Source organism: Anomaloglossus baeobatrachus, chromosome 2 (genome assembly GCF_048569485.1).
Source record: "Anomaloglossus baeobatrachus isolate aAnoBae1 chromosome 2, aAnoBae1.hap1, whole genome shotgun sequence".
In the NCBI taxonomy this organism is placed as follows: domain Eukaryota; kingdom Metazoa; phylum Chordata; class Amphibia; order Anura; family Aromobatidae; genus Anomaloglossus; species Anomaloglossus baeobatrachus.
In genome coordinates, this window is record NC_134354.1 from 128,604,809 (window position 1) to 128,626,623 (window position 21,815).

The 21,815-nt window shown below is 48.0% G+C and overlaps 1 protein-coding gene across 1 annotated transcript in view; it reads left to right on the forward strand.

Annotated features, from left to right (window-relative positions):
• RPA1 (replication protein A1) overlaps nt 1–21,815 on the forward strand; it is a 134,458-nt gene that overhangs the window by 64,616 nt on the left and 48,027 nt on the right. Inside the window, exons 8-13 of the mRNA XM_075335336.1 lie at nt 8,512–8,614; nt 9,444–9,512; nt 10,280–10,472; nt 10,550–10,689; nt 12,384–12,532; nt 16,831–16,960. Coding sequence (XP_075191451.1) covers nt 8,512–8,614; nt 9,444–9,512; nt 10,280–10,472; nt 10,550–10,689; nt 12,384–12,532; nt 16,831–16,960 — 784 coding nt within the window. The remainder of the gene's footprint in view (nt 1–8,511; nt 8,615–9,443; nt 9,513–10,279; nt 10,473–10,549; nt 10,690–12,383; nt 12,533–16,830; nt 16,961–21,815) is intronic.

Genomic DNA, 21,815 nt, shown 5'->3' on the forward strand with positions numbered 1-21,815 from the left:
TGCTCCTGTAGAGAAAGGAGGGTTTACAAACTACTAGCAATTGATTAGATTTGTTGGCTGCGCTAAAACCTGTAAAAGCTTCCTGTGGTACAACACACTCGCTGCCTTCATTATGCCTACTCTATCCTGACATTGAGCTATAGATGCTCCGCTAAAACAGGTCGTTCTTATGTTTTTCACTTGCATAATATTTAGCAAATATGATGACCCCATACGTTTTGATAAGTAGGCGTAATATTTAGACCTACAGTGCCTTGCAAAAGTATTCGTCCCCTTTGAATTTTTCAACCTTTTCCCACTTTTCAGTTTTCAAACATAAAGATAAAAAAATGTAATGTTATGGTAAAGAATCAACAACAAGTGGGACACAATTGTGAAGGTGAACGAAATGTAATGCTTATTTTAAACTTTTATAAAAAATAATAAACTGAAAATTGTGGCATGCATTATTACTAGTCCCTTTTTAAGTTAATACTTTGTAGCGCCACCTTTTGCTGCGATTACAGCTGCAAGTCGCTTGGGGTATGTCTCTATCGGTTTTGCACATCGAGAGACTGAAATTCTTGCCCATTCTTCCTTTGTAAACAGCTGGAGCTGAGTGAGGTTGGATGGAGAGCGTTTGTGAACAGCGGTTTTCAGCTCTTTCCACAGATTCTTGATTGGATTCAGGTCTGAACTGTGACTTGGCCATTCTAACACCTGGATACGTTTATTTGTGAACCATTCCATTATAGATTTTGCTTTATGTTTGGGATCATTGTCTTGTTGAAAGACAAATCTCCGTCCCAGTCTCAGGTCTTTTGCAGACTCCAACAGGTTTTCTTCAAGAATGGTCCTGTATTTCGCTCCATCCATCTTCCCATCAAATTTAACCATCTTCCTTGTCCCTACTGAAGAAAAGCAGGCCCAAACCATGATGCTGCCACCACCATGTATGACAGTGGGGATGGTGTGTTCAGGGTGATGAGCTGTGTTGTTTTTACGCCAAACATATCATTTGGCATTGTGCCCAAAAAGTTCGATTTTGGTTTCATCTGACCAGAGAATACCACCTTCCACATGTTTGGTGTGTCTCCCAGGTGGCTTGTGGCAAACTTTAAACTTTTTATGGATATCTTTGAGAAATGACTTTCTCCTTGACACTCTTCCATAAAGGCCAGATTTGTGCAGTGTATGACTGATTGTTGTCCTATGGACAGACTCTCCCACCTCAGCTGTAGATCTCTGAAGTTCATCCAGAGTGATCATGGGCCTCTTGGCTGCATCTCTGATCAGTCTTCTCCTTGTTTGAGATGAAAGTTTGGATGGACGGCCGGGTCTTGGTAGATTTGCAGCGGTATGATACTCCTTTCATTCTTGGGATGCTTAAAGTTGTGGAAATATTTTTGTAACCAAATCCGGCTTTAAACTTCTCCACAACAGTATCACAGACCTGCCTGTTGTGTTCCTTGGTCTTCATGATGCTCTCTGTGCTTTAAACAGAACACTGAGACTATCACAGAGCAGGTGCATTTATACGGAGACTTCATTACACACAGGTGGCTTATATTTATCATCATCAGACATTTAAGACAACATTGGATCATTCAGAGATCCTCAATGAACTTCTGGAGTGAGTTTGCTGCACTGAAAGTAAAGGGGATGAATAATATTGCACGCCCCAATTTTCAGTTTATTCTTTTTTACAAAAGTTTAAAATAAGCAATAAATTTTGTTCAACTTCACAATTGTATTCCACTTGTTGTTGATTCTTCACTATAACATTAAAATTTTTATCTTTTATGTTTGAACCCTGAAATGTTAGAAAAGGTTGAAAAATTCAATGGGGCCGAATACTTTTTCAAGGCACTCATGCTAAGTTGCAGAGATTTATATAGAAAAGATGCAGAGCTGGTTAGCCCTGTGTAGTACTGGAAATCCCGGGTTTTAACACCGTAACGGAAGCATACGATTTTCCTTTGAATATTGCAGTCTTTTCCCACATTGCAAACATACGGACTGACCGACTGACTGAAAGACTGACGACTTTCTCTTTGGTTAGTACGTTAACATCTTCACAATAATAGAGTATCCTGCATTGGGTCTGTAGTATGCATGGAGCATGCTCAGCAGCTGAGCCAGCACAATACTAGGCATCTGCCTGTAACTGCTGGGACTTGCGTTGATTGCTGCTGTTAGCCATTTCACTGCTGCTGTCAACCTGGCATTTAAATGGGCAGATACCCAGTACGTGTGCAGTCTCCCACTGACCCCGGCAATGCTCTTGTGGTGTTGCAATTGGTTGACATGGCAGCTGGAGGTTTACTGAAATTTCCGAAGACTTCCATCTTGGACTTTCTGTGAAGCCCGGGCTCTGGCTGGGCTTCATAGTGGAACATAATTTTCTCTATATTCTGCAACTGTTTTCTTGCAGTATACAGTATAACACTACACTTACTTTCTTTGTCGCTCTATTGGGAGACCCAGACAATTGGGTGTATAGCTACTGCCTCCGGAGGCCACACAAAGTATTACACTTAAAAGTGTAAGGCCCCTCCCCTTCTGCCTATACACCCCCCGTGGGATCACGGGCTCCTCAGTTTTCATGCTTTGTGCGAAGGAGGTCAGACATCCACGCATAGCTCCACTGTTTAGTCAGCAGCAGCTGCTGACTATGTCGGATGGAAGAAAAGAGGGCCCATACTAGGGCCCTCAGCATGCTCCCTTCTCACCCCACTTTTGTCGGCGGTGTTTGTTAAGGTTGAGGTACCCATTGCGGGTACGGAGGCTGGAGCCCACATGCTGCTTTCCTTCCCCATCCCCTTAGGGCTCTGGGTGAAGTGGGATCTTATCGGTCTCCAGGCACTGAGGCCGTGCTCCATCCACAGCCCCTGGGAATCTGCTGGACATGGAGCTGAGTATCCTCAGGGACATGGCCCTGCTACGTTGAGGTACTCTGTGTCCCCATAAAGGGGACCGCGCACAGACACACGGCAGCACTGCTGGGTGTGTTCGTGCGCCAGGGATGGCGGCGCTGCCCGCACTGGTGCCATCGCACACTACAGCGTGCTGGGTGTGTTAGAGTATTGAGGGACTGCCGCGCTAACCGCCGCTGCCATTTTTATCTCTGGCGCGGCTGGGACTTGTGGTGCGCCGGGGACTTCCGCGCCGACCAGGGCTTATATGCCGGGGCGCGCTTATCACTCTAGTCCCCGGCTTTTGCGGCCTACTCTCACTTCGTTACCGCCCACTGGCCTGCCAGTCAGGGTAAGGGCGTGACGCTGCACAGCACGGCAGCGCTGAGAGATGGAGCATGCTTTGCATACTCCACCCCTCTCACTGTACACAGTGTGAAACCGGATTCCCGCACTTTCTGGGGCACGCCCACGGCCTCCTCCTCTACACAGGACGCCGGCAGCCATTCATGTCAGTTTTTTCTGTGACTGAGAAAAGAGACAAGTTTGGGAAGACCCTGGCAGGGATTCTGGTGGTCACACACCCGCTGTGACCGGGCGGTAAGCAGCACCTGTGGTGCTGACCCAACTAGTGCCGAAATGCACATATAGATATATGCTTGTACGCTATACATTGCACTGTTCGGTCACACTTTTGTATTTTGGCTATATACCCTCCTTGATGGTTCGGGGGAGATAACAGCATATCGTCTGTGAAAAACAAGGGTGCAGAAGCACAGGTTTTTCTAGGCAGCCTGTACAGCATGTACGGCTATACTGCCGGCAGGTTCCACGGACCCCAATTGTATGCAATGCACGGCCCTTGTGGAACTTACTCAGCCGGAGTCTCTGCTAATGGTCCAGGTGATGGGGACGGAGTTTGCAGTATTTACTTCAGACTTTCTGAGACTATGGCTAACATACTAGAAGCCTTGCAGTCCAGACCGGTCCCTCAGACCATGGGCTCTGTTGATTCATTGCCCCTGGTCCCCCCCCCCCCAGTTGGTACAACAAGGTGCTCCTGAGTATCTCAGGGATCCCAGGGTGAGGGGTCTGACTCGGACCGCAGTCCCAGACCCCCTAAGCGACCTCGCTGGGAGCATCCCTCGACGTCACCGCATCATTTCAGGGTCTCAGCATAGGGACTCTCTCTATGATAAGGCGGAGGTATCTGATCAGGATTCTGATCCTGAGAACGTTCTCTACCTGGATACACCTGATTGTGACACCGTAGTGAACGATCTTACGGCGTCCATCAATCATATGTTGGTTATTTCTCCCTCAGCTCCTACGCCTGAGGAGTCAGCTTCTCAGCAGGAGAAGTTCCGTTTCATGGATCACTCTGACTTCAGGGAGGCAGTCCAGAACCACCAGGCTTGTCCAGATATCGTTTTTTCAAAACGCCTTAAGGATACACGTTATCTCTTCCCTTTTGACGTTGTCAAGGGCTGGGTTCAGTGTTCCAATGTGGACCTCCTATCTCCAGCGGCTAAATCCTTAGTTGCAGTGGAAGATATGGCTTCACTCAAAGATGCCACTGACAGACAGATGGAGCTCTGGTTGAGAAGCTATTGCCGTGTCTTTGCTCCAGCTTTCGCAGCCGTCTGGGCGCTCCAAGCGGTCTCAGCGGCTCAAGCGCAAATTGAGGCAGTCACACGTATGTCTGCGTCGCAGGCTGCGTCTTTAACGTCTCAAACGTCAGCGTTTGCGCCATACGCCATTAATGCTGTCCTGGACTCGGCGAGCCGGAAGGCGGTTGCGTCCGACAATTCAGTGGTAATACGCAGAGCCTTGTGGTTGTGGGAATGGAAGGCAGCTTCTGCTTCCAAAAAAGTGCCTAACCAGTTTGCCATTCTCTGGCGACCGCTTGTTTGGTGAGCGACTGGATGAAATCATCAAACAATCCAAGGGAAAGGATACATCCTTTCCTCAGGCTACACCGATCATACCCCAACAGAGGAGGGGACAGTCGAGGTTTCGGTCCTTGCGGGGCGCAGGCAGGTCCAATTCTCCTCGTCCAAAAGGCCTCAGAAGGATCAGAGGAACTCCGACGCGTAGCGGTCTAAATCACGCCCTAAAAAGACCGCCGGAGGCGCCGCTACCAAGGCGGCTTCCTCATGACTTACGGCCTCCTCACACCGCATCCTCGGTCGGTGGCAGGCTCTCCCGCTTTTGCGACACCTGGCTGCCACAAGTAAAAGACCGTTGGGTGAGAGACATTTTGTCTCACGGTTACAGGATAGAGTTCAGCTCTCGTCCTCCGACTCGATTCTTCAGAACATCTCCGCCTCCCGAGCGAGCCAAGGCTCTGCTGCAGGCGGTGGGCATTCTGAAGGCAGAAGGAGTGGTGGTCCCGGTTCCTCTTCAGCAACAGGGTCACGGTTTCTACTCCAACCTGTTTGTGGTTCCAAAGAAGGACAGGTCCTTCTGTCCTATGTTGGACCTAAAACTGCTCAACAAACACGTAAGGACCAGGCGGTTCCGGATGGAATCCCTCCGCTCTGTCATCGCCTCAATGTCCCAAGGAGATTTCCTAACATCGATCGATATCAGGATGCTTATCTCCACGTACCAATTGCTCCTGAGCATCAGCGCCTCTTGCGCTTCGCCATAGGAGACGAACACCTTCAGTTCGCGGCACTGCCGTTCGGCCTGGCGACAGCCCCAAGGGTTTTCACCAAGGTCATGGCTACAGTAGTTGCGGTCCTCCACTCTCAGGGTCACTCAGTGATACCCTACTTAGACGATCTGCTGGTCAAGGCACCCTCTCAAGAGGCATGACAACACAGCCTCAACGTTACTCTGGAGATTCTACAGAGTTTCAGGTGGATCATCAATTTTCCAAAGTCAAATCTGACACCGGTCCAATCGCTGACATATCTTGGCATGGAGTTTCTTACTCTTCCAGCGATAGTGAAGCTTCTGCTGGACAAACAGCGTTCACTACAGACAGGGGTACAATCACTCCTTCAAGGTCGGTCACACCCCTTGAGGCGCCTCATGCACTTCCTGGGGAAGATGGTGGCAGCAATGGAAGCAGTCCCTTTCGCGCAGTTTCACCTGCGCCCTCTTCAATGGGACATCCTACGCAAGTGGGACAGGATGCCGACGTCCCTAGACAGGAACGTCTCCCTCTCTCAAGCAACCAAAGCTTCCCTTCGGTGGTGGCTTCTTCCCACCTCATTATCGAAAGGGAAATCTTGCCTAACCCCGTCCTGGGCGGTGGTCACGACGGACGCGAGTCTGTCAGGGTGGGGAGCGATCTTTCTCCACCACAGGGCTCAGGGTACGTGGACTCAGCAAGAGTCCTCACTTCAGATCAATGTTCTGGAGATCAGGGCAGTGTATCTTGCCCTAAAAGCGTTCCAGCAGTGGCTGGAAGGCAGGCAGATCCGAATTCAGTCGGACAACTCCACAGCGGTGGCTTACATCAACCACCAAGGTGGGACACGCAGTCGGCAAGCCTTCCAGGAAGTCCGGCGGATTCTGCTGTGGGTGGAAGCCACAGCACCCACCATATCCGCAGTTCACATCCCGAGCGTAGAAAACTGGGAAGCAGACTTTCTCAGTCGCCAGGGCATGGATGCAGGGGAATGGTCCCTTCACCCGGACGTGTTTCAGGAGATCTGTTGCCGCTGGGGGATGCCGGACGTCGACCTAATGGCGTCTCAGCACAACAACAAGGTCCCGGCATTCATGGCGCGGTCTCACGATCACAGAGCTCTGGCGGCAGACGCCTTCGTTCATGATTGGTCGCAGTTTCAACTCCCTTATGCGTTCCATCCTCTGGCACTGTTGCCCAGAGTGTTACGCAAGATCAGGTCCGACTGCCGCCGCGCCATCCTCGTCGCTCCAAAATGGCCAACGAGGTCGTGGTACCCGGATCTGTGGCATCTCACGGTAGGCCAACCGGGGGAACTATCAGACCGACCAGACTTGCTGTCTCAAGGGTCGTTTTTTCCTTCTGAATTCTGCGACCCTCAACCTGACTGTGTAGCCATTGAGTCCTGGATCCTAGCATCTGCAGGGTTATCTCAAGGGGTCATTACCACTATGAGACAGGCCAGAAAACACACATCTGCCAAGATCTACCACAGAACGTGGAAGATATTCTTATCTGGGTCCTCTGCTCAGGGAGTTTCTCCCTGGCCAATTGCCTTGCCTACTTTCTTTCCTTCCTGCAATTCGGTTGGAAAAAGGTTTGTCGCTCGGTTCCCTTAAGGGACAAATCTCAGCGCTCTCTGTATTTTTTTCAGAAGCGCCTAGCAAGACTACCTCAAGTACGCACGTTCCTGCAGGGGGTTTGCCGCTTAGTCCTTCCTTACAAACGACTGTTAGAACCCTGTGATTTGAACAGGGTGCTGATGGTTCTGCAGAAACCACCATTCGAGCCTATGAGGGATTTTTCTCTCTCACGCCTTTCGCAGAAAGTGGTTTTCCTAGGGGCAGTCACTTCACTTCGGAGAGTGTCTGTCGGGGCAGCATTGTCGTGCAAACTCCCCTTCCCGGTGTCTCACCAGGTCAAGGGGTTCTGCGTCCGGTTCCGGAATTTCTCCCTAAGGTGGAATCCCCCCTTTCATCTCAATCAGGGTATCCGTACCCTCTGTTTGTCTTCATCCAGTTCACCAATGTGAAAAGGATTTGCACTTGATTAGATCTGGTGAGAGCACTCAGACTCTTCATCGATCGTACGGCGTCCCTGCGCCGCTCGGAAGCACTCTTGTCCTTGTCGCTAGCCAGCGTAAAGGGTTGCAGGCTTCCAAATCAAGACTAGCTCGGTGGTTCAAGGAACCAATTCTCTAGCTTATCGTGCTGCTGGGCTTACGGTTCCCTCAGGGCTGAAGGTCCATTCTACCAGAGCGGTGGATGCGTCCTGGGCTTGAGGCACCAGGCTACGGCTCAGCTTGTGTGTCAGGCGGCTACCTGGTCCAGCCTCCACACTTTCACGAAACACTGTCAGGTGCATACCTATGCTTCGGCGGATGCCAGCATAGGCAGACGAGTCCTTCAGGCGGCGGTTGCCCACCTGTAGAAAGGGGCCGTTTTACGGCTCTATTACGAGGTATTATTTTACCCACCCAGGGATTGCTTTTGGACATCCCAATTGTCTGGGTCTCCCAATAGAGCGACAAAGAAGGGAATTTTGTTTACTTACCGTAAATTCCTTTTCTTCTAGCTCTAATTGGGAGACCCAGCACCCGCCCCTGTTTTTTTGTATACACATGTTGTTCATGTTGAATGGTTTCAGTTCTCCGATATTCCTTCGGATTGAATTTCCTTAAACCAGTTTATTGGCTTTCCTCCTTCTTGCTTTTGCACTAAAACTGAGGAGCCCGTGATCCCACGGGGGGTGTATAGGCAGAAGGGGAGGGGCCTTACACTTTTAAGTGTAATACTTTGTGTGGCCTCCGGAGGCAGAAGCTATACACCCAATTGTCTGGGTCTCCCAATTAGAGCTAGAAGAAAAGGAATTTACGGTAAGTAAACAAAATTCCTTCTTTGCTCCCCTGTGACTGTGTGTATATCTCAATATAGATATATAGTTATTACAAGTTGTTTTTTTTAATTAATTTTTAAGGTGGACTATTCGAGCGCGAGTGACCAACAAAGGCCAGATACGTACTTGGAGCAACTCTCGTGGAGAAGGGAAATTATTTTCCATTGAGATGGTGGACGAGAGTGTAAGTAGGCTGTGCTTTATTATTCTTTTACCTTTAGGGCTTTTATCTGCTGCCCACAAAGTTATTTTGCCTGTGGTTAATAAAATGAAGTCCATATTTCTGTGTGTTTTGTAAGTTCTTAGATGCAGTCATCACTGTAATGTTCATGTCGCATTACCCGGCTTAAATACTTGTATGATATGTCAGATTGAGACGTATTGTATTTGAGTTGGAATATAAAAGTAGCATTATAGTATTGACTCCGTAGGAGAAGTCTGCCCAGCCTCTGCCGCCAGTCACTGCCTGATGCCGTGGGATGCCGGTGATGGCTGCGGAGACAGACGGCTTGCTTTTGTGTTTGCCCTCTTAACCCCTTGAGATGTACAGGGCTCGTCACGCTTTCTATTCTTGGTCACTTGTAGAAGGATGCAGTGACTAAAATGTTTTTATGTGCAGATGTTGTTTCTCTGATGCAAGAACAGAAATCTGTTATCAAATAATTAGCTCTCCATGGCCTGGGTATAGCGCAGGCGGGTGAGTCATCCCGAGCCTGGCCAGCAATGCAGGCAGTGACATCTTTGTCATCCGCTAGGTACACAGTATGGTGCAGCCCACACATCACGTGCTTTCTTAAGTTAATTGGTTAATCATTTTGATTATTAATAAGTAGATGGCAATGATTTAATACAGAGGCCATGAATATTTACAAGTGGTAATTGGCAAGTTACGTAGCCTTTTTTTTTTGGAAAATAGATTGATGTGAGGTCATGTAAACACGAGTGTCATTGATAGGACTACAAATATGTTGATGTTTATCCTTCTTTATTTCTACGTATTTATCCTTTTCCAGGGTGAGATCCGGGCTACTGCCTTCAATGATCAAGTTGACAAGTTTTTCTCTCTTATTGAAGTGAATAAGGTATGTTCTGGATTGTAGAGGTCACACTATATCACATACTTGGCCCTTTTTATTTAAAGGGAACCTGTCACCAGATTTAGCCCCTATATATAAGCTGTGGCCACCACCACTGAGCTCTTATATGCAGCATTTATAAGAGCCCAGGCCGCGCTGTATAACGTAAAAATCACTTAATATAACACTTAAAACAATTAAAATTCTCACTTAGGGGGCGGATCGGTCCGATAGCTGTTGCTGCTCTCCGGTCCGGCGCCTCCTCCATCCTCTGCGAACTCCATCCTCCTGCCCAGCCCCGTGCATGACACGTCTGGCGTCATTCTCAGTGAGGCCTCCATTGCTCTCCTGCACAGGCGCACTGCGATCTGCTTGGCTGAAGGCAGATCAAAGTAATGTAATGCGCGGGCGGTCTTTGCCCTTTTTTTGCTCCTGCGTATTAAAGTACTTTGCTCTGTCCTCAGCCAAGCAGATCAAAGTGCACATGTGCAAGAGCACAATGGAGGCCTCTGTGTGAATGACACTGGATGCGTCCTGTACGGGGCTGGGCATGAGGAGGCGCCAGACCGGAGAGCAGCGACGCCCATCGGACCGCTCCGCCCCCTAGGTGTGTATTATAAAGCTGTTTTTTATGTTATACAGAGCGGCTTGGGCTCTTATATACAGTATTCTGGAATGCTGTATATAAGAGCTCAGTGGTGGTGGCCACAGCTTACAGGAGCCAAATCTGGTGACATTCCTTTTTAAATAACACTCATTTATCTTTTGGCTAGGTATATTACTTCGCAAAAGGTACTTTAAAGATTGCTAACAAGCAGTACACGGCGGTGAAGAATGACTATGAGATGACTTTCAATAACGAGACCTCCGTTATCCCTTGCGATGACTCTTCCGATGTCCCAACGGTGCAGTTTCAGTTTGTTCCGATTTCCGAGCTTGAAAACAAGAATAAAGACACATTATTAGGTCTGTACTGTTCTGGTAGCTGTCAGGTTCTGTGCCAGCGTAGACCCGTTCTTATCCTTGTGTTGTCTTCTTTGCAGATGTCATAGGGGTTTGTAAGAGTTTTGACGATGTCACTAAGGTGACCATAAAGTCAAACAACCGAGAAGTTTCAAAGAGAACGATCCATTTAATGGATTCATCGGGAAAGGTGGTGTCAACAACTCTTTGGGGTGAAGATGTAAGTACTCCAAGTATTCATTGTGGTTATCAAAAGAGAACATCCCAAGGTCCTAGTAAATGTGTGTAACACAGAGATCGAGGTGTTCGGTATCTGGTCTAATATCTTCCATCCAACTGCTTGGTACATGTAAGAAAATAATGTGCTTTGTGATAATAATGATGCTAGTCGTGTCAGACCACGTATAATACATTACATGATAGCCATCTGTGTCATATCCATGGGATATTCTGCAAGTGTCTGATAATGTGGGGCCACCTCTGGGATCTGCCTGTATATACACATCTGCATCCTCCCAACCCCCATCCCGCCTGGTGAGACCTCTACATGTATGTACATTTGTTTCTGCTACTCCATTGGGAGTGAATACTTGGAGCTGCACTAATGAACAGCCACTTTTCCATTCATTCTCTGTCCAGTTGTGAAGGCCTTCAGAAAGGAGATCCCCCTTCAGACATCTATGTCCAATCCATAAATACTCAAGGTTGCAATTCTCCTTTTAAAGCACCACTCCAGCATATATTTTTTTTTTTTTGTCATCACTGGACTGGTGCTTTAAGGGCTAGGACACGCAACAAGTATAATAGAGTGGAATGCGATAAAAAAAAATCGCATTGCACACGGACCCATGTTACTCTGTTACTGCAATGGAGGAGATAGGGAGATTAATCCCTCCCTCTCCCCTACAGCACCCACCCTCTACTCCACAGCTGTGATCCAATTGCTGGATTGGATCACAGTGGCATGACACTCAGCTTACACTCGCAGAGCAGCGGGAGCTAGCTATCGCATCCGATGCACTCGCATCAGATGCCACACGCTCGTAAACCCAGCCTAAATCTAAGTCACCTGCATCATCATATACTCTCCTTCTGGCGGCTTCACCTTTTTTTTTTACGGATGTCACCCAAGTCCCGCAGCGCCATCTTGTGACTAGCTGGAAGTCAGAAATATACATTTGAGGCCTAAGACACATGGCATGAAAATCGGAGTGAGTGGAATGCGATAAAGCATCACATTCCACTCAGACCAATATTAGCCTGTGTGTCAGCGCACATGAGTGATTATTTTCTCAGCCCTAATCAGACCAAGAAAACAATTGCAGCATGCTGCTACTGTAATGCGATCCTAGATTCTCTTGCACCCATTCAAGTCTATGGGGTGAGAGAAAAATCGCACTGCACTCGCATTACACTGGTGTACCGTGAGTGCAGAGCAAGAATGGCAATAGCCGGCAATGGAGGAGAGAGGGAGATAAATCCCTCCCTCACCTCCTCAGCGCTGGCCCTCCCCTTCTCAGTGTCGGCCCGTCCCCCGCAGCTGAGGTCCGATCGGGCCTCAGTCACAGTGACACTCGCCTCCCGCTGTGCTGCCAGCATGAGCAGAGTGTCATGCGAGGATCGCATTAGTCCCCCCGTGTGGCCCCAGTCTGAGAGCCAGAGCCAGGCTCTCATAGAGTTGTATTGATTTATGACCTCAGGTGCGCTCCATGAAACACTGGAGCTGCTGGCAGGTCACAAATCACAGGAGATTGACTGCTACTTCTGTGATAGAAGGTGAAGCCCCAGAAAAGTAAAAATAAGACCTGCTCGAGGGACTTAAGTTTCAAGCACCACTCTGGTGTAATAAAAAAAAACAAAACGCTGGCATGGCGCTTTAAGAATCTAAACTAAAGTATCTTTCTTATATAACAGGCAGATAAGTTTGATGGTTCAAGACAACCTGTTATAGCGATCAAAGGAGCCCGGCTTTCTGACTTTGGGGGGCGATCCCTGTCTGTTTTGTCATCCAGCACAATCATGATAAATCCAGATATTCCTGAAGCATTCAAGCTCCGAGGATGGTAGGACATCGATATATTTATTTTCTATATATGTGTTTATAGGATCACTGAGCTTAGGCAAATTACTTGGAAAACACTAAAAAAAAGTGCGCATCGATGTATTGTGTGGATTGAGGCTGAGCCGTAGGTCAAAACTGGGCCTTTTGCAGTGTTAAGTGACTGCGTACAATGATAGACGGCATTCAGCTGCCTAACTGACAGGACAGAATTTAGGTTTAGTGGCCCTTTAACAAAACTAGATGGTTACGTGAAATCTCGTACTTTGTCTCCTTTGAGCGCAGTTCCCTGTTTGAGCACTAGTGGGCACTCTAACAATGCCAAACTGTTAAATATTGTTTCTTCAAACTTAACCCTTTTTCTACTGAATTGCTGTTTACAGTGATTTCCCAAAGCGAACACATCAGAAGCTAGCTTCAGGTAAAATTGCAGACTTGCACTAAAGAGGCTGAGAGCAGAAGCACCTATTACCATTCCTAGGAGTCCCCTGACTGGGGTTTTGTTCTAGGCCTTGCTATTTGGTAGTGATGCCTTTATGTTCTGTGGTACCATGAAATGTCTGGAGACGGACTTCCGAAATACTGCAGACAAATATTGGTACATAAATCCTGCCAAATTTGTGTGCGCTTTACAAAGAAATCTATATTCTAGATTCTAGATCGGTTTGACAAATGTCAATTTTTTTTAATATATCCTTTATTATGGATAAAATAAGTGAGTTCTTGTCCCATGATGGACTCCTGGCCACGTTCTGACTAGAGGGGAGCGACCACACTGACAAAATTTAAGCAAGGCTGCACCCATCTAGTTGGATCCTGGCCAATAGTAAGTATATCACATGCTCGCAGCCGCTTAACCGCCATTCCAGGCTCTGAAACTGGTGAATCCTCACAGTGCGTACATACAATGTCAGGAGTAGCACATCTGCAGTCACATAGAGGTCTGCAGATTTATAGATTTAGAGCAGACAACCCCTTTAACACCTTGATTTACCTATCCATAGGATGGGTCATGAATAGGGAAGCGTGAACCCATACGGTAAAGCTCGGGGTTCGTACCGGACACCTGTGGTCTGGGGCTCGAACCTGAACACGGACTTTAAATTAAATTAAAAAAAGTCTGAGTTCAGGAACTGTTCGTATGCTAATAAAGTTTGTTGAAAGGCTACAGTACAACCAACAAGCTTTATTGCGTGCGGAAGATGCCTGTACACTGCTGTGAATAAAGGGGGGGGTTTCTGCCTATTTTTGACAACCAATGCAGGTTAGGCAGACAGCTGAGGGCTGCAGCCCCTCATCTGTCGTCTTTACTTTTGGCTGGTTATCAGAAATAGACACACACTGTTTTTTACATTATTTAAAGCATTTAATAAAGCGGCGTAGGATCTGCCCTATTTTTGATAACCTGCCAAGGTAAAGCAGACAGCTGAGGGCTGGTATTATCAGCCTGGGAAGGTCCATGGTCATGTGGCCCTTCCTGGCCTGAATATATATGTGTGTGTGTGTGTGTGTGTGTGTGTGTGTGTGTGTGTGTGTGTGTGTGTGTGTGTGTGTGTGTGTATGTGTATATATATATATATATATATATATATATATATATATATATATATATATATATATATGTGTATATATATATATATATATATATATATATATATATATATATATATATATATATATATAATAATATATGCAGTACAGCAGAGCCGAGTGTCATGCGTGTGTCCTTGCAACTGAGGTCCGTTCGTGCGAGCAGACCTCAGCTGCGGGGGGCGGGCCGGCACTCAGGAGGGGAGGGAGGGATTTCTCTCCCTCTCTCCTGCGTAGCCGGCTATTGCCATTATCGCACTGCACTGGCAGTACACCGGTGTACTGCGAGTGCAGTGCGATTTTTTTTTTTTTTTTTTTTTTTTTTTTTTTTTTTTTTTTTTCCTCTTGCCCCATTCACTTGAATGGGTGCGAGAGAAAGAGTCTCGCATTACAATCGCAGCATGCTGCGATAGTTTTCTCGGTCCGATTAGGGCTGACACACAGGCTAGAATTGGTCCGAGGGGAATGCGATGTTTTATCGCACTCCACTCGCACTGTTTTTCTCGCCGTGTGGCTTAGGCCTTAGAGGAGAGGTGGGAGGAAAGTTCAGCATGGACATGCTGTTCCAAGAGTTTTGAGGCAAACTGGAGTAGTGAGAATTTAGAAAACATAGGGCAGTATATATGGACTTCATCAAAGATGAAAGACAACAACTTCAAAAAGCATATATATGAAAACTGAGACAGAAGTCTTTAAATTTGCCTAATGAACACTATACCCCATAATCACATAGTCACCAATCAACAGCGCTAGTGCACATAACATTTTTTTTAGTTTTAATTCTTCAGACACGAAGTATAACAGGGGTATAGACAATAACAGTGTTTTAAGAGCAGGTTAAGACAGAGAGAGGCGATTAAATCCCCATGTGAAGCCGCATGTTGCAAAGGTACATACAATGATATAGGTGGTACACTTAATTCCCGACAGTGGTGAGCGCTGGGTCATCAAGTGAAAACATTCAGACTAGCCAGCTTCCAGAAGGATAATGTACAGGACAGGATCACAAAAGTAAATGTCAATACATATTAAGCCAGCAATTACATGTAACATCACCACAGCGCAAAAAACAGAGTGGGGCTTACCAGAGTAAGTAAGGGCACATGCGGGGACACATGGGGAGCAGTCCCAACACGTGTTTCGTGAAAATGACTTCCTCGGGGGAACGGTCCAGTGTGCAGGTGGTGAGGTGCGCTTTTGAGAGATGTGCCAGCTCTCCTTCGGTGATGGTGGGGATGAAGTTTATGGGGGAGGGGCAGTGGTCTGTTATATGAAGGGGTTGTGGTGGTTGAGCAGAAAAGACTTGTCTGGTTTGGTCGATCTTTTCTTTGAAATGTGTAGCAAATTCTTCTGCGGAGATGAGGGAGGTTGGAGAGGGCAGCGGTGGGTGAAGGAGGGAGTTAAAAGTATTAAATAGCTGCTTGGGGTTGTGTGTTAAAGAGGATATGAGGTTTCTGAAGTAATACTGTTTAGCAGAGGTAAGGGCCAAGCGAAATGTGTGAATTGTATTTTTGAATGTGGTGAAGTCTTCCTGGGAGTGCGTTTTCTTCCAGCGCCGCTCTGCAGCCCTAGACACTTGCCGCAGTTTTTTAGTGAGGCTGTTGTGCCAGGGTTGTCTATTGATTTGTCTCACTCTGCCATGCACAAGAGGAGCAACTGAATCAATAGCTGATGTGAGAGTGGCGTTGTAGAAAATGGTGGCACTGTTTGTGTCGTGGAGTGAAGATCTGGAGGACAGTGGTAGGACAGAGTCAGAAAGGGTGTGTATGTTGATGTGTGCAAGGTTTCTGCGGGGGTGTGCTAGATGCTGGACAGGGGGGGCAGGTGAGGAGGACAGGGCTGAAAAGGTCAGTAGATGGTGGTCAGATAAGGGGAGAGGGGAGGTAGTGAGGTTAGATAGAGAGCAAAGACGGGTGAAGATAAGGTCTAATGTGTGTCCATCTTTATGGGTGGCAGAGGCGGACCACTGAGACCAAAAGATGAAGCGAGGGAGAGGAGTTTGGAAGCCGCTGACTGGTGGGTGTCAGTGGGGATGTTGAAGTCACCCATGATGATAGTGGGTATGTCAGCAGAGAGAAAGTGTAGAAGCCAGGCAGAGAACTGGTCGATAAAGGCAGTGGTTGGGCCCGGGGGTCTGTATATGACGGCCACTTGGAGGTTGGAGGGAGAATAGATGCGGACAGAGTGGACTTCAAAGGAAGGCAGGACAAGGGAGGGTAGAGATGGTATTGGGTTGAAGCTGCAGTGGTTAGAGAGAAGGCGGCCCACTCCTCCGCCCTGTCTATTGCCAGGACGAGGAGTGTGGGTGAAGTGGAGGCCGCCGTAGCATAGCACAGCAGGGGAGGCAGTGTTGGAGGGTGTCACCCATGTTTCGGTGACTCCCAGAAAGGATAGATTGCTAGAAGTAAAGAGATCGTGAATGATGTGCAGTTTATTACAGACACAACGGGCATTCCACAGCGCTCCAGAGAGAGGGGGCGGCGGAGTGGGTGAGAGGGGAATGAATTTTATATTGGCGAGGTTGCGGAATTTACTAGTTGGTGGGGAGCGATATGGGGTGGTAAAGAGGAGTGTCCCATCTGTGGGGGTCCAGGATTGGGAGATATGTCACCAGCAGTAAGAAGAAGTAGAGAAAGGGAGAGCAGGTGGGAGGAGGAGAGTGCACGGCATGGTCTGGTACACCGATGGTAATACAAAGTTTCTTTTTGGAAGGTTTGACTCTGAGGGTCAGGTAATTGAAGGCTCCTCTATTTCTGAGTCTCGCGGAGGAGCTGGAGGAGGGAATACCAACTGGAAGTCTTTGCTGGAGGTGAAGAATGAAAACCTGGGCCACGGAGAAAAGGTAAATTACCTAATGAATATCCTCTATTGCCATACAGCGCTTAAAAACTTCTATATAGCAAATTCTACTTCTTCCTCCTCCAGTTGTAGGTGAATCTGTAGGTTGTGGGGTCTTTCGCCTTCACGGCAACAGATTTGATGTAAGGCATTCGCCATGCTGGATATTATATAGTCACCACATGCATCTACACTCTTGTGTAGGAGCCAGCGGGGAGGACTCGGACGCCCTGCAGCTTCACACTATGGAGGCGTGGGCATTGCGTGCGTCTCCATATGGTGCTTCATACTGCTCTGCGTTATGGGGTTTTCTGTAACACATATCTGAAAGTGTCACAATACTTTTCAGAATCATTTTTACTATAATGAGTCTTCCTTTTGAAATCATTGACTATAGTACAGTATTCACCAAGAGGCTGATGGTTTCTGTGACTCCGGTCTACTATGATGGAGAAAACTGCACACAGCTGCCTGTAACCAGCCTCACAAGGACCCCGGTGACCCACCCCAATGGTGGAGCCGACACTTATAGCAGTAGCCTTATGCCATAAATGTACCTCGTTCTTAATATGCAGGTGATGTTGCCTGTAATGTCAGTGTGCCTTTCTACCAGAGTGCTCATATAACATGTTTGTTTAGTGCAGAATCAGATCCTAAAATACTGCCTTCCAGACCACAAAGAATGGAAACCCACATCCATTCAGCTTTTGCCTGCCCATACTGCTCAGCTTGAGAGTGATATAATTCATTTCTGAGAAATGGTCCTGTTAGGTAGCTCATGTGCGTTAATAGAGCCTTGGAGCAGTGTCTGTGGTGTATACACATTTGCCAGCACCAGGTTACATTTGACCTTTCCTATCATAGTGTGTATTGATGTATATATTGGTGTACACTTAAAGGGAATCAGTCACCAGATTTTTGCCAGGATGTGCTGAGCGAGTCACCAGGAATCTGTCACCAGGTTCTTGCTCCCTCACGTGAGAGCAGCATTATGTAGAGACCGAGACCGTGATTCCAGCGATGTGTCACTTACTGGGCTGTTTGCTGTCATTTTGATAAAATCAATGCTGGAGATCTAACAGTTATTTGAATCTGTAGCTTTAGAGCCCCGCCCACAGCACTGATCGGCAGTTTTCTGCCCATATACAGTGTACACAGAAAGATGCCAATCAGTAGTGGGCAGTGGAGTTATTTAGAGCTCATGAATATGCTGGACTACCTGGCAGCACGCCAAGTAGTCCTCTAATGATGATCTACTGCTGATTTAAACTGTGATTTTATCAAAACTTCACTAAGCAGCCCAGTATGTGACACATCGCTGGAATCAGGATCTCTGCCCCTACATTATACTGCTCTCAGATTAGGTGGCAAAAAACTGGTGACAGATACCCTTTAAATGGACTCTGTCAGTACAGAATGACTGAATCTAGAAAGTAGAAGTGCTTGGTGCACCCTTAGTGTGGGCTTAGAGTTGGAAGCTCTAACCCAACTACTTGTTTTTCATCTATCTCCGCCCTTTTCTAACTCTATAAAGACAGCTGTCAATCAAAGGGGGGTGGAGATAGACGGAAAACAAACAGGAGGGGAGCTTCACTGAAATGATTAGCCCCACCATGATGCACCGAGAATCTGTACTTGGTTTGAACAGTCGTTTTGTGCTTACATGTCCCTTTTTAATGGGGTTTGTCAATGTCCTAGATCCTATCCTAATATGTAGTAGGTTTAATGATAATATTATCAATTCCCTCCAATTAGAAATGTAGTATAGTTCTCCTGATTAGCTATGTTGCTTACTTCATGTGCAGGGTATTGCAGCTTTGGGTATCCATGGTTATGACCATGAGCAAGTAACTAGATATTGAGGTAGGATCTTGGAGATGGGAGCACCCCTGTAAGGCTCTGTGCACACAGAAAAGTGAATGGAGTAAAATGTATATGATGCCTACAACAAAGGCTCAATATAACACTTTATAGTCCGTGCTGTAGAGGAAAAGCGGGGTAAATGCCACGCTGCTGCCTAATGAAGAGATTGTTGATTATTAATAATTTTCTTTATTTCATAGGTCTACGCGTTTCAGGGCTCAAGTCCCCTTCTTCAGGACCAAAAGGAGGAATCAACAATACATCTTGGTCCTGAAGAAGGGGACTTGAGCCCTGAAACGCGTAGACCTATGAAATAAAGAAAGAAGGGAATTTTGTTTACTTACCGTAAATTCCTTTTCTTCTAGCTCCTATTGGGAGACCCAGACAATTGGGTGTATAGCTTCTGCCTCCGGAGGCCACACAAAGTATTACACTTAAAAGTGTAAACCCCTCCCCTCTGCCTATACACCCCCCCGTGCATCACGGGCTCCTCAGTTTTGGTGCAAAAGCAGGAAGGAGGAAACTTATAAATTGGTCTAAGGTAAATTCAATCCGAAGGATGTTCGGAGAACTGAAAACCATGAACCCAGAACAATTCAACATGAACAACATGTGTACACAAAAAAACAACAGCCCGAAGGGAACAGGGGCGGGTGCTGGGTCTCCCAATAGGAGCTAGAAGAAAAGGAATTTACGGTAAGTAAACAAAATTCCCTTCTTCTTTGTCGCTCCATTGGGAGACCCAGACAATTGGGACGTCCAAAAGCAGTCCCTGGGTGGGTAAAAGAATACCTCGGTAATAGAGCCGTAAAACGGCCCCTTCCTACAGGTGGGCTACCGCCGCCTGAAGGACTTGCCTACCTAGGCTGGCATCTGCCGAAGCGTAGGTATGCACCTGATAGTGTTTCGTGAAAGTGTGCAGACTCGACCAGGTAGCCGCCTGACACACCTGCTGAGCCGTAGCCTGGTGCCGCAATGCCCAGGATGCACCCACGGCTCTGGTAGAATGGGCTTTCAGCCCTGAAGGAACCGGAAGCCCCGAAGAACGGTAAGCTTCAAGAATTGGTTCCTTGATCCACCGAGCCAAGGTTGACTTGAAAGCCTGCGACCCTTTACGCTGGCCAGCGACAAGGACAAAGAGCGCATCCGAGCGGCGCAGGGGCGCCGTACGAGAAATGTAGAGTCTAAGTGCTCTCACAAGATCTAACAAGTGCAAATCCTTTTCACACTGGTGAACTGGATGAGGGCAAAAAGAGGGTAAGGAGATATCCTGATTGAGATGAAAGGGGGATACCACCTTAGGGAGAAATTCCGGAACCGGACGCAGAACCACCTTGTCCTGGTGAAACACCAGGAAGGGGGCTTTGCATGACAGTGCAGCTAGCTCAGACACTCTCCGAAGTGATGTGACTGCCACTAGGAAGACCACCTTCTGTGAAAGGCGTGAAAGAGAAATATCTCTCATTGGCTCGAAAGGTGGTTTCTGAAGAGCCGTTAGCACCTTGTTCAGATCCCAGGGTTCTAACGGGCGCTTGTAAGGAGGGACAATGTGGCAAACCCCCTGCAGGAACGTGCGTACCTGCGGAAGCCTGGCTAGACGCTTTTGAAAAAATACGGAGAGCGCCGATACTTGTCCCTTGAGAGAGCAGAGTGACAAACCCTTGTCCATTCCGGATTGGAGGAAGGAAAGAAAAATGGGTAAGGCAAACGGCCAGGGAGAAAAACCATTATCAGAGCACCAGGATAAGAAGATCCGCCAAGATCTGTAATAGATCTTGGCGGACGTAGGTTTCCTGGCCTGTCTCATAGTGGCAATGACATCCTGAGATAATCCTGAAGACGCTAGGAGCCAGGACTCAATGGCCACACAGTCAGGTTGAGGGCCACGGAATTCAGATGGAAAAACGGCCCTTGTGACAGCAAGTCTGGGCGGTCTGGAAGCGCCCACGGTTGACCCACCGTGAGATGCCAAAGATCCGGGTACCACGACCTCCTCGGCCAGTCTGGGGCGATGAGGATGGCGCGGCGGCATTCGGACCTGATCTTGCGTAATACTCTGGGCAGCAGTGCCAGAGGAGGATATACATAAGGCAGCCGAAACTGCGACCAATCCTGAACTAATGCGTCTGCCGCCAGAGCTCTGTGATCTTGAGACCGTGCCATGAATGCCGGGACCTTGTTGTTGTGCCGGGACGCCATTAGGTCGACGTCCGGCTTCCCCCAGCGGCAACAGATCTCTTGAAACACGTCCGGGTGAAGAGACCATTCCCCTGCGTCCATGCCCTGGCGACTGAGAAAGTCTGCTTCCCAGTTTTCTACGCCCGGGATGTGAACTGCGGAGATGGTGGAGGCTGTGGTTTCCACCCACAGCAGAATCCGCCGAACTTCCTGGAAGGCTTGCCGACTGCGTGTGCCGCCTTGGTGGTTGATGTATGCCACCGCCGTGGCATTGTCCGACTGAATTCGGATCTGCCTGCCTTCCAGCCACGGCTGGAACGCCTTTAGGGCTAGATACACTGCCCTTATCTCCAGAACATTGATCTGAAGGGAGGACTCTGGCTGAGTCCAGGTACCCTGAGCCCTGTGGTGGAGGAACACCGCTCCCCACCCTGACAGACTCGCGTCCGTCGTGACCACAGCCCAGGATGGGGGTAGGAATGATTTCCCCTTCGACAAAGAAGTGGGAAGAAGCCACCACTGAAGGGAGGCCTTGGCTGCCCGAGAAAGAGAGACGTTCCTGTCGAGGGACGTCGACTTCCTGTCCCATTTGCGGAGAATGTCCCATTGAAGTGGACGCAAATGAAACTGCGCAAATGGAACTGCCTCCATTGCTGCCACCATCTTCCCTAGGAAGTGCATGAGGCGCCTCAAGGGGTGCGACTGGGCTCGAAGGAGAGATTGCACCCCGGTCCGTAGTGAACTCTGTTTGTCCAGCGGAAGTTTCACTATCGCTGAGAGAGTATGAAACTCCATCCCGAGATATGTCAATTTTGACT